This window comes from Leopardus geoffroyi, chromosome B3, assembly GCF_018350155.1.
Source record: "Leopardus geoffroyi isolate Oge1 chromosome B3, O.geoffroyi_Oge1_pat1.0, whole genome shotgun sequence".
NCBI classification, from domain to species: Eukaryota; Metazoa; Chordata; class Mammalia; order Carnivora; family Felidae; genus Leopardus; species Leopardus geoffroyi.
This window is the reverse complement of record NC_059337.1, coordinates 120,674,324-120,689,107: the sequence shown is the minus strand read 5'-3', so window position 1 is coordinate 120,689,107 and position 14,784 is coordinate 120,674,324. Positions and strand designations below refer to the sequence as shown.

Here is a 14,784-nt window from a genome sequence, read left to right as displayed (position 1 = left end):
CTCATTAAGAATCAGCTCCTAGGGGCGCCCGGCGGGGCTCAGTCGGTTAAGCATCCAACTCTGGATTTTGGCTCGGGTCATGATCTCACCATTCATGAGTTTGAGCCCTATGTTAGGCTCCATGCTGACAGTGTGGAGCCTGCTTGGGATTCTCTCTCTCTCTCTCTCTCTCTCTCTCTCGCTTGCTCGCTCTCTGCCCATCCCACCCCACAAAATAAATAAATAAGTAAACCACAAGAAAAAAAAAAAAGAATCAGCTCTTAAATGGCCTTTACTGATGTCAATACTGATAATATCTCTTCTTCATTTAGCACTTCTTATCTGAAAAATTCTGCTAGCTAAGAGCCCTCCATTTGCCTCATTTAATCCCTTCCTTTACCTTCTGCAGTAGCCAATATTATCTCCAGCTTAAAACAGAAGTCAAAACGTAGAAAACTTAAGGGATTTGTCCAAGGGTATACAGCAGAGCTAAAGATGGTGTTCTCAACCACACTGGGTCTGGCACAGTTCAAGGGACATAGTAAGGACGTCATAGCTCTTTCCATTGAAGGAGTAAGATTGAATCACATCAGAAAGACAAATCCAGGTATGACAGTCCCTTCCTCCAATGACCTGAGCTCTCAACTGAGTAGTCACCTTAATCCCTGTGTATTAATTTGTCCATCCATTTGTAGGCACCTGTTAGGCCTGGAGCACTGCTCTGAGACACAGGAGAGGTGTGTTAGCCAAGTTTCCAGTCCTCTGACAAGTTTCCCATTTAGCCAAAAGAGGAGGAGGAGAAAGAAGGGAAAAGGACAGGAGACAAGATAAGGAAGAGGAGGAAACACAAACCTCCAGAAAACAAAGGCCAGTATCCCAGTGATCTTAGCAAGCACACAGAAGGCCCAGAATGTACTCCTCCAAGCACAGAGACTGATGAGTTGATGGTAGGAGGTGAGCAGGTACCCAGCCAGAAGGAAACACCTCACAAGCAGTGGATTTTTTTTTTTTTCTGGTAAAATGCACATAGCATAAAATTTACCATTTTAACCACTTCCCTCCCTCCCTCCTTCCTTTCTTCTCTCCTTTCTTTCTTTCTTTCTTTCTTTCTTTCTTTCTTTCTTTCTTTCTCTTTCTTTCTTTCTTCCTTCCTTTCCTTCTTTCTTTCTTTCTTTCTTTCTCACTGTTATTATTTTTATTTTGAGAAAGAGAGCACGAGCAGGGGAGGGGCAGAGAGAGGTGAGAGAGAATCCCAAGCAGGCCCTGTACTGTCAGCGCAGAGCCTAACATGGGGCTCAAACTCACGAACCATGAGATCATGACCTGAGCCAAAATCAGCCGTCAGACGTTTAACCGAGGGAGCCACCAAGGCACCGCCCCTCCATTTTAACCATTTTTTTTTAACTCTCTGGTTCAGTGACATTAAGTACATTCATATGGCTGTACAACCATCACCTCCAGAACATTTTTCATCTTCCCAAACTGAAACTCTGTGCCCATCAAACACTAACTCTCCATTCCCTCCTCCCCTAGCCCCTGGCAACCACCATCCTGCTTTCTATGAAATTGAGCACTCCCTGTACTTGTGGTAGAATCAAAATAGATTTAATCTTTGTCCCTGGCTCCTGCCACAAAGCTCTAAAGGCCCTTGGAATTTCCTGAGTGAAAGGAGTATCTTTTGTTCCTCGTAAGGAACTCCTTTCCATCACACCTGAATTTCTGCTATCGAGGTGCCTTAGAGTAAGGCCTTTGGACGGCTTTAGGATGAGATAATCTCCAGAAAAATGTGGGATTAGAGTTTGGGAACTTTCAGCCCCATCCTCCCCCTACCCGACCTCTGAAGCGGGGAAGGGAGCTGGAATTTGAGCTCTATAAAAACACATGAACGAGGAAATTCTGGGAGCTTCCTGGTCAGTGAACACGTCACACCAGTACTGGGAGGGTGGCATGCCTAGAGAGGCCTCCACATCTTTTCCATCTAGCTGTTCCTGAGTTGGGTCCTTTATAATAAACAAATAAAGTAAGTTACTTACTTTACCAGTAAGTAAAGTGTTTACCTGAGTTCTGTGAGCCATTCTAGCAAATTATAGAACTTGAGTAGGGGTCATGGGAACCCTCAGTTTCTAACGGGTCAGTCAAAAATATGGCTGCCACCACCAGGACTTACCAATGGCATCTCAAGTGGAGGCAGTCTTGTGGAACTGAGGCCTTTGCTGGTGGAGTTGGTCAGCACTAACTCCAAGTAGTTGGTGTCAGAATTAAATTGAATTGTAGGACACCCAGCTGGTGCTAGAAAATTGGAGAACTGGCTGGCATCAGAAAAAAAGAGGCACATCAATACCACATATAAGCAGAATCGTATAGTACCTCTCCTTTGGTGGACTACCTTATTTCACTTCACATTTTCCAGGTTCATCCATGTGTGACATGTGTCAGAATTTCCTCCCCTTTCAAGGCTGAATAATATTTCATTTTATGTGTATTTCACATAACACATGTGTAGATGGACACTTAGGTTGCTTTCACTTTTTGGCTATTGTGAATGATGTTGCTATAAACAGGGGCATAGGGGCGCCTGGGTGGCGCAGTTGGTTAAGCGTCCGACTTCAGCCAGGTCACGATCTCGCGGTCCGTGAGTTCGAGCTCCGCGTCAGGCTCTGGGCTGATGGCTCAGAGCCTGGAGCCTGTTTCCGATTCTGTGTCTCCCTCTCTCTCTGCCCCTCCCCCGTTCATGCTCTGTCTCTCTCTGTCCCAAAAATAAATAAACGTTGAAAAAAAAAATTTTTTTAAATAAACAGGGGCATACAGATAACTGTTTAACTTCTGCTTTCCATTCTTGTGGGTAAACACCCAAAAGTAGAATTGCTAGATCACATGGTAATTCTATTTTTAATTTTTTAAGGAACTGCCATTGTGTCTTCCATATGACTACACCATTTTACATCCCATCAGCAATGCACGAGGGCTCCAATTTCTCCACACCCTGGCCTACACTTGTTTCCTTCTTTTTTCTTTTTTCGTAGCCATCCTACTGAGTGTGAGATGGTATCTCGTTGTGCTGTTGATTCGCCTTTCCCTGATGATGGGCATCTTTTTATGTGCTTATTGACTATTTGTATGTCTCTCTTTTTTTTTTTTGGTGAAATATTTATTCAAGTCCTTTGCTCATTTTTAAGTGAGATTGTTTCTTTTATTGTTCAACTGTAGGAGTTCTTTATATATTCTGGATATCAACCCCTTATCAGATACATGATTTGGAAATATTTTCTCCCTTTGCATGCGTTACTTTTTCACTCTATTGATAGTGTCCTCTGGTGCAAAGAAGTGTTTTATTTCGATGTAGTCCACTGAATCTATTTTTTTTCTTTTGTTGCCCATGCTTTTAGTATGACAACCAAGAAATCATTGCCATCATCACCAAATCCAACATCAGTAAGCTTTTTCCCTACGCTTTCTTCTAACGGTCTTACAGTTTTCCCAGCACCATTTGTTGAAAAGGCTGGTGATAATGATGTGCCAGTGTAAGTTCATCAATTGTAACAAATGTGCCACAGTGGCTTATAGTTTTCTCAACACTGTTTACTGAAAAGACTGGTGATTATGATGTGTCAATGTAGGCTCAACAATTCTAACAAATATACCGCTCTGGTGGGGGATGTTGAGAATGGGGGAGGCTATGCATGGTGCAGGTGGAGGGTAGGGAGTATATGGGAAATCTCCATACCTTCTACTTAATTTTGCTGAAAACCTAAAAGTGCTCTAAAAATAATAGTATTGGGGGGGGGGGGCGCGCCTGGATGCCCAGCTCAGTTGATTAAGCTTTGGACTTCGGCTCAGGTCATGATCTTAATGGTTTGCGGGTTCGAGCCCCGTGTCGGGCTCTGTGCTGACAGCTTGGAGCCTGGAGCCTGCTTCAGATTCTCTGTCTCCCTCTTTCTCTGCCCCTCCCCTGCCCACACTCTGTCTCTCTCTCTCTCTCTCTCAAAAATAAATAAACATTTTAAAAAATAGTCTTTTTTTTTTTTTAAGTAAATGGTTTCCATTGGCCTTAGCATCCTTGTTGAAATCATTTGACCACATATGTGAGGGTTTATTTCTGGGCTCTCTATTCCATCAACCTATATGTTTGTCTTCTGCCAATACCGTACTGTCATGATTAGTACAGCTTTGTTATCAGTTTTAAAATCAAGAAATGTGACACCTCCAATTTTGTTGTCCTTTTCCAAGATTGTTTTAGCTATTCAGTGTCCCTTAAATTTCCACATGAATTTTAGAAGCCATTTTTCTATTTCTGCAAATAACAGCATTGGGATTCTACTGTGGAACTCATGGACTCTGGAGATTTGTTTTTGGTAGTATTTCCATCTTAACAATATTAAGTCTTCCAGCAGTCTTGGGCGAATTTATTCCTAGGCGTTCTGTTTTTGATGCTCCTGTAAGTGGAATTGTCTTCTTAATTTGCTTTTTGGACTGTTCATTGTTAGTGCACAAAAATACAATTAGGTTACAGTGTTGCAAATTCAGTTTGCAGAAAGGAACTAGTCCTTGGGAGCACAGCATGGGGAAGGGGGAGAGGGAGGGAAAATGTATGCAAAGAGGTCGTGAAATGTCCTACCAGTTTGAATGTGGCTTTATCTTGGTCGGGTGTTTGCCTGATTGCTATCTTTGACGAAACTCCAGAATTCCCATAAAGAAATTATTTTGGCTGGTTTCTAGTTTATTTAACATTTCTGTGGGGGAGCTAGGGTCTGAAGCTTCCTGACCCACCATCTCGTTGATGTCACTCTTCCAGGCATAAGGCTTATTCCCCAAGCAGTGAGTGTATCTCCAAGGAGAGAATCAAGGAGCCACACTGGTCACAGCAGACAGACCAGAATGGGAGGGAACAAGAGACAAGCTGGACAGAAATGGGGAGGAGTAGGGGTCTTAGCATGCTAACCCGAAGACTTAGACTTGATTCCATGGACCTGCCAGGCTCCTGCGACAATGCCACCAAGGCAACAAAGACAAGATACAAGTCAGACCAGGCCAACCTGAACCTTCTCCAATGCCCTGAACCGAAGGTCAAGGAAACAAAAGGAATAGGGTGCATCAGCCAGGTTCCACCTCACATTCCACCAGAGCCTGCCCTCAACCCCCACCCCCACCCCCCACCCCCCGCCCCCCGCCCCAGGGTTGGAGTATATGTTCAAAACCTTAAATGAATCCAAATTACCAGCCCCACCCCCCAGCCCCAGTCTCTTCCCTCAATCTGAAGGATGGGCAGCTGAGCTCCCAGCTGCTCCCACCTGCACACCAGATCGCATACAGCAAGCACATAATCAGTCTGCCCTGACAAGAACGTGGCCGAGAGCAAGAGGCTGCCTTCCCAAGGCCTGCTGTTCCTCTCTCCTGGCGATTTCAAAAACTGATCGGTAGTGTCACGTGGGAAGCCAGGTGAAAAGACAGAAGCCCGGGCCCGCCCCTAGAGAGTCCAGTTAAGGAAGTCCTCGTAGGGGCCCAGGCCTCTGGATTTTTATCCAGCCCCTTGGGTGAGGTGCGATCACCATTTTTGGCTTGGAGCACTGGTCTGGTTTCCTCCCCAGAGCTGCTAGACCCCAAGTTCATTTCTGCCAGCCCGTATGTTTGGTGCATACTTTCCGACTGACAGGAAAACTAGAATCCACTTCCCTAGAAGTCTCCAACTGGAAGTTTGGTGGTTTTGTTGGTTTTTTTAATGTTTATTTCTTTTTGAGAGAGAGCGTGTGCGCGCGCTCGAGAGAGGGGCAGAGAGAGAGACACAGAATCTGAAGCAGGCTCTAGGCTCTGAACTGTCAGCACAGAGCCTGACGTGGGAGCTCAAACTCACACACCATGAGATCGTGACCTGAGCCGAAGTCAGATGCTTAACCGACCGAGCCACCCAGGCGCCAAACTGTAAGTTTTCTCTGATTCACAGTTTCAAAAGGTAGAATATAATTAAACACACACTTACGCATTAGTTATCAGCATTAAAAAAAAAAAAAAATAGATTTCATAAGCCAGACACTAGAAAGATAAATATTGTCTGATTCCACTTATATGAGGTCCCTAGCAGAGGCAAATGCATAGAGACAGAGAGCAGAAGAGAGGTCACTCCGGGCTGGAGGGAGGGGGATTGGAGGAGCTACTTGATGGGTGCAGAGTTGTTGAGGGAGATGAAAAGGTTTTGGGTATAGAGCCCGGTAACGCTTACATAACACCATGAAAACGTTTAAGGCCACCGAATTGTACCCTCGCGAAGAGTTAAAATGCTACACATGATGTCTCTTTTACCAGAATAAAAACAAATAAACCAACAAAACAGACTTCACCTAAAAATCTGGATATCTTGTTTCTCCTTCAACAACCACCACCCCCAAGTGAGATCGGGTAACGCTGGGTCCCGCTTTGTCAACAGTTGGCAGGAGGGAAGCAGCTGCTCTCTGTAGACGGGGAGGGGACTCTCACGTTTGCTGTGACCCCACCACACCCTAATTTCATCTCGACTCTATCACATTTCTAAGACCTGGTTGGCCCCCAGGAGCATTTGAGGGTTGGCACCGGCCCCACCCCATCAGTCATCACTGACGCACCCAAGTCAGTCACCACTTGTCTCTGTCTGTCTTCCCGGCCCTGGTCTATTCCTGTCTTCCGGTGCATGAGGGGAGGCCCAGAAGTGGTCAGCCATGAGGGCAGGCTCTCCACCAGCTTTAAGTAACAAGAGCAAACGCTAGCGGAGAACAAGAGTTTGCCTTCACCTCCCCCAGCTTCACTCAGACCGTGAAACGCCTCTGACGTTAGAAAATCCAGAGTCGGGGCGCCTGGGTGGCTCAGTCGGCTAAGTGTCCAACTCTTGATTTCGGCTCAGGTCATGATCTCACGGTCCTTGAGTTCGAGCTCCGCCATCAGGGCAGAGCCTGCTTGCGGTTCTCTCTCTCCCCCACTGACCCTACGCTGCTGGTGCTCTCTCTCTCTCTCTCTCCAAATGAATGAACTTTTTTTAAAAAAATTAAAAAAATAAAAAGAAAATCCCGAGTGATAAGCCCAGACTTTAACACACCCCAATGACCATGATTTTGCAACAGGAGTAGGTTGACCACCCACCTCATGACCCTGAGTCAGAGGGACCAGGACCCGGTGTCAGACACCCGGCCTCTCGGAGCATTACCACACCTTTAGCCAGTCCCGCAAATACCACTTCCTCGAGGCTGGCCTCAGTTTCCTAGAGCCCATCTTTATCTGCTAGAATCTGATTTCCAATATTGAAATATCGAAACATGATGTGGTTCAGGACAGAGTCCTCTAAATTCTGGCACCTGGAATGTTTTGGGCTGAAGGAGTTTGAGGAAATAGAAGCAGGAAGGTCACTCTGACCTCCTCCTCCTTGCCCTTCTTCCCTGGAAGAGGCCTTAAAAACCTCCTGTGAGAGGTACCACTCCCATACGAGGCAAAGGAGCACCCTTACCTCTGCAGACAAAGGGATGCCAAGGAGAACCCTGACAAGCAGGCCGTGCTCAGCTCCCCCAGTTCACCACACTAACTTCGTACTCCTGACCTGGCATTTCCCTCCGCCGTGGTGCACTTTTCACCAAACCTCGCATAAATGTACACAACACTGTTTCTTCCTTTCCTCGGGGAGGCTCCCATGTCATGGAATACTTATCATACATTCGGATGGAGGCGCCTGGCTGGCTCAGTCAGTTGAGCATCTGACTCTTGCTTTCAGCTCAGGTCATGATCTCACGGTTCGTGAGTTCGAGCCCCGCGTCGGGCTCTGTGCTGACAGCTCGGAGCCTGGAGTCTGCTTCGGATTCGGTGTCTCCCTCTCTCTCTCTCTGCCCCTCCCCTGCTCACACTCTGTCTCTCTCTCTCTCTCAAAAAAAATAAACATTAAAAAAAATTTTTTTAAACAAACGTGGATGATGTTCTCCTGATAATCTGTCTTCATCGGTTTAATTTTGAGACCCTAAAAGGGTCAAGGAAAACTGCCCCCCTCACCCCCTAAACAGCATCATTGTTCCAGATCTGCACAGTCCAACCTGTCTATGGAACACGTCTCATCATTCCTGGGAAATGTGGCTGGGCTATAAAGGTGAAATACATCCTATTTTCAAAGGGTATGAAAAAGGAATGTAAAACAACTTATTGGTGATTTTATCATATTGATTATATGTTGAGAGAATATTTTGGATATATCGGGTTAAAGAAAATACTAAAACTAGTGTCACCTGCTCTTTCCACTTTTTCTTTCTTTCTTTTTTTTTTGACAGAGAGAGAGAGAGAGAGAGAGAGTGTGAGTGGGCTGGGGAGGGGCAGAAAGAGAGGGAGACAGAGGATCCGAAGCAGGCTCCGCACTGACAGCAGAGAGCCCGCGGGGCTGAAACCCACGACCTGTGAGATCATGACCCGAGCCAAAGTCTGGCACTCGACTGAATGAGCCACCCAGGTGCCCTTGCCCTTTCTACTTTTTAAAAAATATACATTTCGGGGCGCCTGGGTGGCGCAGTCGGTTGGGCGTCCGACTTCAGCCAGGTCACGATCTCGCGGTCCGTGAGTTCGAGCCCCGCGTCGGGCTCTGGGCTGATGGCTCAGAGCCTGGAGCCTGTTTCCGATTCTGTGTCTCCCTCTCTCTCTGCCCCTCCCCCGTTCATGCTCTGTCTCTCTCTGTCCCAAAAATAGATAAACGTTGAAAAAAAAAAATTAAAAAAAAAATATATACATTTCACCGATTTTTTAATGTAGCTAGTAGAAAATTTAGTTGTACACGTGGCTCGCACTATATTTCTATTGGCCAGGGCTACGTCCGACAGCCCAACCAGCCACGGCTGCCGTGCAACTGATTCTGGAAGGCTACCATACAGGAGTCCACCCTGACCCACAGGGGAAACATCCCAAGCCACCCCCACTGGATGCCGGAAACTACAGCCGGTCCTGAACCCTATACACACCACGTTGTTTCCTACACATTATCTACCTATGATAAAGTTTAATTTGTAAATGAGGCACAGGACGAGATTAGCAACAGCTAGTAATAAAATTGAGCCACTCTAACAATACGCTGTAATAAAAGTTATGTGAGTGACGCCTCTCTCTCTCTCAAAATACCTTCTTGTACTGTACTCGCCCTTCTTTCGATGGTGTGGGTTGGTAAAACGCCTAGTGATGAGACAAAGTGAGGTGGATGATGTGGCACTGTGACACAGTATTGGGTGACGGGTGACCTTCTATAAGTCAGAAGGAGGCCCATCCGTTTCCAGGCGGACCACAGGTGACTGAAACCATGGAAAGTGAAACCACAGATAAGGGGAGACTACTGCACCCTAACTCAAAAAGCAAACATTCTCTCCTACTCCGCTTCTGGGTGACACTGTGCTCTCGGCTGTCCAAGGGCCCTTGAGGAAGGCCCTTCCCATCTTAGTGCTGTAGGCTCATCGGGGCTGGAGCTCACTTGGTCTCTTCCGGCCTCCACATCTCTCTCTCTTCCAATGCCACCAAGCTAGCACCAGACTCCAGGACAGGGCTCTCGCCCAACCCTTCCGCTATAACGTTGTCCACATGACTCAAAACCCCACGTGGATCATTTCCCTGGAAGCACTGGAACAAGTGTTGCTACATGCCAGGCTGTGACCCCCGTGCCAGTGGCCAGAGCCAAAGGGAAGAGGCTCGGTTGCAATTCTAAGACTCCTTCCCTCTCTCACCCCAGCTGAGGCTTCACCGGTTTCTTCTCCTCTAAACACCGGAGCCCCACCTTCTTGTGCCTCCCGCTAGGCTCAAAGGGGCAGAATAGGGTGGGTGGGAAGGCGATGCTAATGCCAAGCACTCCAAAACCGAAAACAGGTTCGAGGCTCTGATCCGGGAGAAAACTGCTGGATACTTTATCACCACCAACAACCAGACACAAGGGGCAAGATTTGAACCTCACAATCCTGCCCGGCCCCCTTTAAAAAAATATACGCTTTAGGGGCGCCTGGGTGGCTCAGTCCGTTAAGTGTCTGACTTTGGCTCAGGCCATGATCTCTCGGTTGGTGAGTTCGAGTCCCGCGTCAGGCTCTGTGCTGACAGCTCCGAGCCTGGAGCCTGCTTCAGATTCTGCGTCTCCCTCTCTCTCTGCCCCTCCCCGACTTGCGTGCACTCACTCTCTCATTCTCTCTCTCTCTCTTTCAAAAATAAACATTAAAAAAAATTTTTTTAAATATATGCTTTATCCACATGACAAGTTGGTAGTGGCCTACTGACACGGGCTTTTGGAGGTGGAGTTGCGTTCAAATCTCCCTTCTACCACTTAGGAGCTGTGGGACCTCGATAAGGTTACTCCACCTTTCTGGGTCTCAATTTCCTCACCTGTAACAACGGGGACGATTCCACCTACCTCGCAGAATTGAAAAATTAAATAATAGATGAGAAAGCGCCTTTCCTTCCCCTTCAATTGTTCCTAAGCATTTAGGCAAAGAAGATAAAAACCCCATGGAGGGGCGCCTGGGTGGCTCAGTCGGTTGAGCGTCCGACTTCGGCTCAGGTCACGATCACACAGTCCGTGAGTTCGAGCCCCGCGTCGGGCTCTGGGCTGATGGCTCAGAGCCTGGAGCCTGCTTCCGATTCTGTGCCTCCCTCTCTCTCTGCCCCTCCCCCGTTCATGCTCTGTCTCTCTCTGTCTCAAAAATAAATAAACGTGAAAAAAAAATTAAAAAAAAAAAAAAAACCCATGGAGAATGAAAATAAGTCCTTTATGCGTAGGTCTGTCCGGGTGTCTGTCTGTTTGTTCATTTGTTTATGGGAATCTTAGTGCCTGGCGCAATTTTTAAATCTGGTACAGGAACTTTGCAAAGGCAGGGATTATCTTCACAGCCCTAGCACAGTGTCGGGCACAAGGCAGCTACCCGATGAATGCTTGTTGAATGAATGAATGAATGAATGAATGAACAAGTGTGATGCAAACAGAGCTGGTGCATGTGTGCAGCATGTCAGAGGTGCTAGAAGTCAGAGTTACCAGGGCACAGGTGTTTGCTGATCAGTGTGAGGTTTGCAAGCCACAAAGAATTCTTCTGTGGAATAGCATTTAAAATCTGTTTAGACAGGAGCGCCTGGGTGGCTCAGCCAATTAAGCGTCCGACTTTGGCTCAGGTCATAATCTCACAGTTCGTGAGTTCGAGCCCCACATCAGGCTCTGTGCTGACAGCTCAGAGCCTGGAGCCTGCTTTGGATTCTGTGTCTCCCTCTCTCTCTGCTCCTCCCCGACTCATGCTCTGTCTCCCTCTCTCCTTCAAAAATAAATAAAAACATTAAAAAAATTTTTAAATCTGTTTGGACAAATTTGTGGAGCCTTTTTTCCTACGCAGCAAAGCTCAAGTTACTCTAATAATATTTCTCCTCCATTCAGCCTGCTTTCCCCAAAAAGAAAGGTAAAAACACACGCCAAGAACCAGACATGGTCATCTCTGCGTGAGGAAGCATAAACAATTCAGTTTTTCATAATTTTTTTTAGGGTGAAACCTAAAAGATCAAAGGAAACACATGCCTCCGTGATACAAATATATGCTGTCAGAGTGTTTTTGAATGCAAAATTCTTCACATTTCCTGACCTCGGTGGGGAGTGCGTGTGGGGAATGAATAAACAGTTTCATTAAATTTTAAAGATATATCTAGTATTAAGTTCCCTCACAGGTGTGTAAGAAGGCAGCTGAAAACCTGTTCGTTTATGCTTTATGGTTTACAAAAAAATTCTGGATTCTCCGATCTCGCCAGGCGACCTGAGGTCTTCCTTCTCCCAGTTAGCAATCCTGCCCTCCCCAAACAATGGGTTTGAGATTGCAGTGACCTTGTCTGAATCGTGTTCTGTTGCTAATAGGGAGATTTCACCCTTGAGAGGCTTCAAAGGTCATGACCTTCATCCCCCAGCTTTACCCTCCTGTAAGGGAAAAATCCTATAAGAACTAGGGGTTACTGGTCACAGCCACGACTGCGTCCGCCTGCGAAGAAGTGAGACCTAGAGGCAAAGGTCCAGATAAAGCAGGATCCCAACTTTTGGGATCATAACCTCAACTGAGACGCAAAGAATCTGAGCTCCTCCTTCCACAAAGAAGGTGAGAGAAGGGATTGAGATATGAGCTCTCCACACCTTTCCCAAAAGGTTTTCTAGGCCTTAGAAATTCAGAGAAAGATTTCTACTCCACCCTGCTGGGTTTGGCTTTAACCCCCAGGGAAGGAGTTTGGCCCAAAGCATCGTTCCCACTGTTCTGGCTTCAGCTGTGTATAAACGAAGGTAAGAACAGTGCCAAACAACCGTCAGGGCAGCATTCTGGGAGAGCCTGTGTGCTACAGGAGATACTGCACTCTAGGAAAGTTGGTTCGTCAGGCTAAAAACATCTGCCCATTCTGGTGATACCAGAATAATCTGACACACCCATGGACTGCTCCCTGAGAAAGAATAGCTTTCCTGAAATCACAGGTCTAAGCTGGTGGACTGGCAGGGTCAGGAAGGCGTATGTTCCAGAAGCATGCTTTCGGCTGGGGGAGGAGAAATTGTTGGTGAAAGCAAAGGGCCCCTCCTTTTCTGTTTCCCTGCACTTCTCTCACGCAGCCATCCAGTCACAATCACTCACTCCCACCGTCAGTCACACCCAGCCACGAAGTCACCCAGAGTCACAAACACTGCTGAAGTCAGAAAATGACAGTCTCCCGCAGGCTTAGGTGCAGTCAGGTACACTCTTAACGCACTGAGCCTCACACAATGATATGACGCCCGTTCCTCTGAACGCGGGCCAACAACTCAACCCACCTGATTGCCGAAGACAGCTATGGAACAGGCCGTTGACACCTCATTGGCCCCGAACCAGACTGAAGCGATGCGGGAGGGCATGCCCAGGATGAAGACCTGGGCCACAGAGCAGATGATCTGGCCCAGCACGGTGACCGGGAAGAGATGCGGCTTCAGGCTACCCAACTTCACCCAGGCCCCCAGGCAGTTGAGAGCGGACCCGGTGAGGGCGATGGTGCGCAGGCCGAATTTCTCCAGCAGCCAGGCCACGGGCAGCAGCAGAGGGATGTAGGTCAGCATGTAGCACATGGACAGCCAGTCGATGGCAAAGGCGCTGACCCCGTAGAAGTGCATGAAGATGTTATTGATGGAGCCGTACTGGATCCACTGGAAGGCGTTGCACATGGAGTAGCAGCTAAACAGCAGGACCACCACCCAACGGCGTTTGCTCACCTTGATCACACTAAGGTCCTCGGGGCACGAGCTACTGGGGCGGGCCAAGCTACCGGACTGGGCCAGCATACTGGGGTGGGCCGAACTGCTCGGGCGGGCCGACACGGCGGGGTGGATGGAGACACTGGGGTGGGCCGACACGCTCGGGTGCATCGACACGCTCGGGTGCGTGGACACGCTCTGGTGCCCCGAGGCGCTGTGGTCCACCCGGAGTACGGGGTCCTGCGCGGGCGTGCCATTTTTCTCCTGTTGGTTGGGATCTTCATTCACCATGACCACAGCCCCTGCTGAAGCCCTAGACAGGTGCTGAGGACTCCAGCACTCTTAAGGGACAGTGGCCTCGGCTGCCACCTTCGAGCTGTCGGGGCACTTGCCCTGGCCCACCCCGGAATAAACGGAGACCAGAGCCTTCGTACAAGCTGCCCGCAGAGCTCTCCCTGCACTCACCCCCAGGCTTCTGCTCCCACTTTTCCTGGGTGTCTTCAGCCCCCGACCGCTGTCCCAGGCTGGCCTCGGACACCTCAGCCCGGTCCTGGCTACGGGTGCCTTGAGTCCTCCCGAGGGGTTCAGGCCAAGGTCAGCCCCTCAAATCTTGGGGGAAAAGTTCGCGCCTTGCACGGAGCCTCTAGGTGGAACTCGGTTCCGCTCCGGGGCCGGCTTGGGGCCCCGCCCCCTCGGGCGCACGTGACCGCCCCACCCCCGTCCAGCCCGGCTTCCCCCCACCCTCCTGCCCCCCCACTCCCTCCAGCCTTCTCCAGCCGGGCTGGTCCGGCTGCGCAGTTGTTTCGACACAGCTTGCGGGGTGCATTCCTCCCCCACGCCCCGGGTGCCATGGAAACGGCCGGGTTAACACCCCCCCCCCCCCGCACTGCCCCTCAAATGCATTTGCGCCTCCCAGGGGAGCCCGCAGGAAAACAAACACCGACTCTGCGGAGGTGACCCCACAGACAGAGTCTCCTCCGCGCCTGTCCCCATTCCCTGCGCGCGGGCACCGATGCCCGGCTCCTCCAAAGTGTTCTGGGGACTCGAAGAGGGATTCCGGACTTTTTCCCATTTGGCTGAGCTCCCAGATCCTTGCTGAACTTTCCGGTGTAAAGAGATTTGTAGATTTCCCAGTCTGGTTGCGCTCCTGGGGTAAACGGGAATTGCAGGAAACTCGTTTTGCTGGCTGCTTTTCCCTGAGGACCTGGTCCTTTATTGCGGAACTCAGATTTGAACCTGTGAGGTAGGGCTCTTCTTTCCTGGGGGGGTCCCTGGGCAGCCCCCTAGGCGAGCACCTGAGGGTGGAGGGTAGACGGGAGTTTGGAGATTCTTTAGAGCTGCGGTGTTGTGGGGCACAGCGCTGGCTCTGGACGTGGTCTTTAGGTAGCCCTGGGCTGCCACCTGTTGATCCCAGCCCGTGATAGAGGGTAATGCTTCGAGTCATCGCCTCCAGAAAGTCAGACCTGCAGGGCAGAAATGCCTTCTCGCAGTGTCCATTTTAGCCCCGAGAGGGATAAGAGCCCAGATTCTCCCTGGGTTCAAACACCAGCCTAGCTGCTCCTAGGTGTGTAATGTAAATTAAGATGCACCACCTCTCTGTGCCTCAGTTTCTTCAT

At 48.9% G+C, this 14,784-nt stretch overlaps 1 protein-coding gene across 3 annotated transcripts in view; it reads right to left on the bottom strand.

Moving 5' to 3' along the window:
- FLVCR2 (FLVCR heme transporter 2) overlaps positions 1-14,175 on the bottom strand; it is a 56,670-nt gene extending 42,495 nt beyond the window's left edge. For 2 of the 3 annotated variants that reach the window (XR_006705162.1, XM_045451585.1), the window contains exon 1: positions 12,755-14,175. Coding sequence is in view for 2 of the 3 variants with exons in the window: in XM_045451585.1 (XP_045307541.1) it covers positions 12,755-13,459 (705 nt within the window). In the remaining variant the exon portion in view is untranslated. The remainder of the gene's footprint in view (positions 1-12,754) is intronic. The other variant, XM_045451584.1, reaches the window with a different exon arrangement.
- Positions 14,176-14,784: the final 609 nt, after the last annotated feature.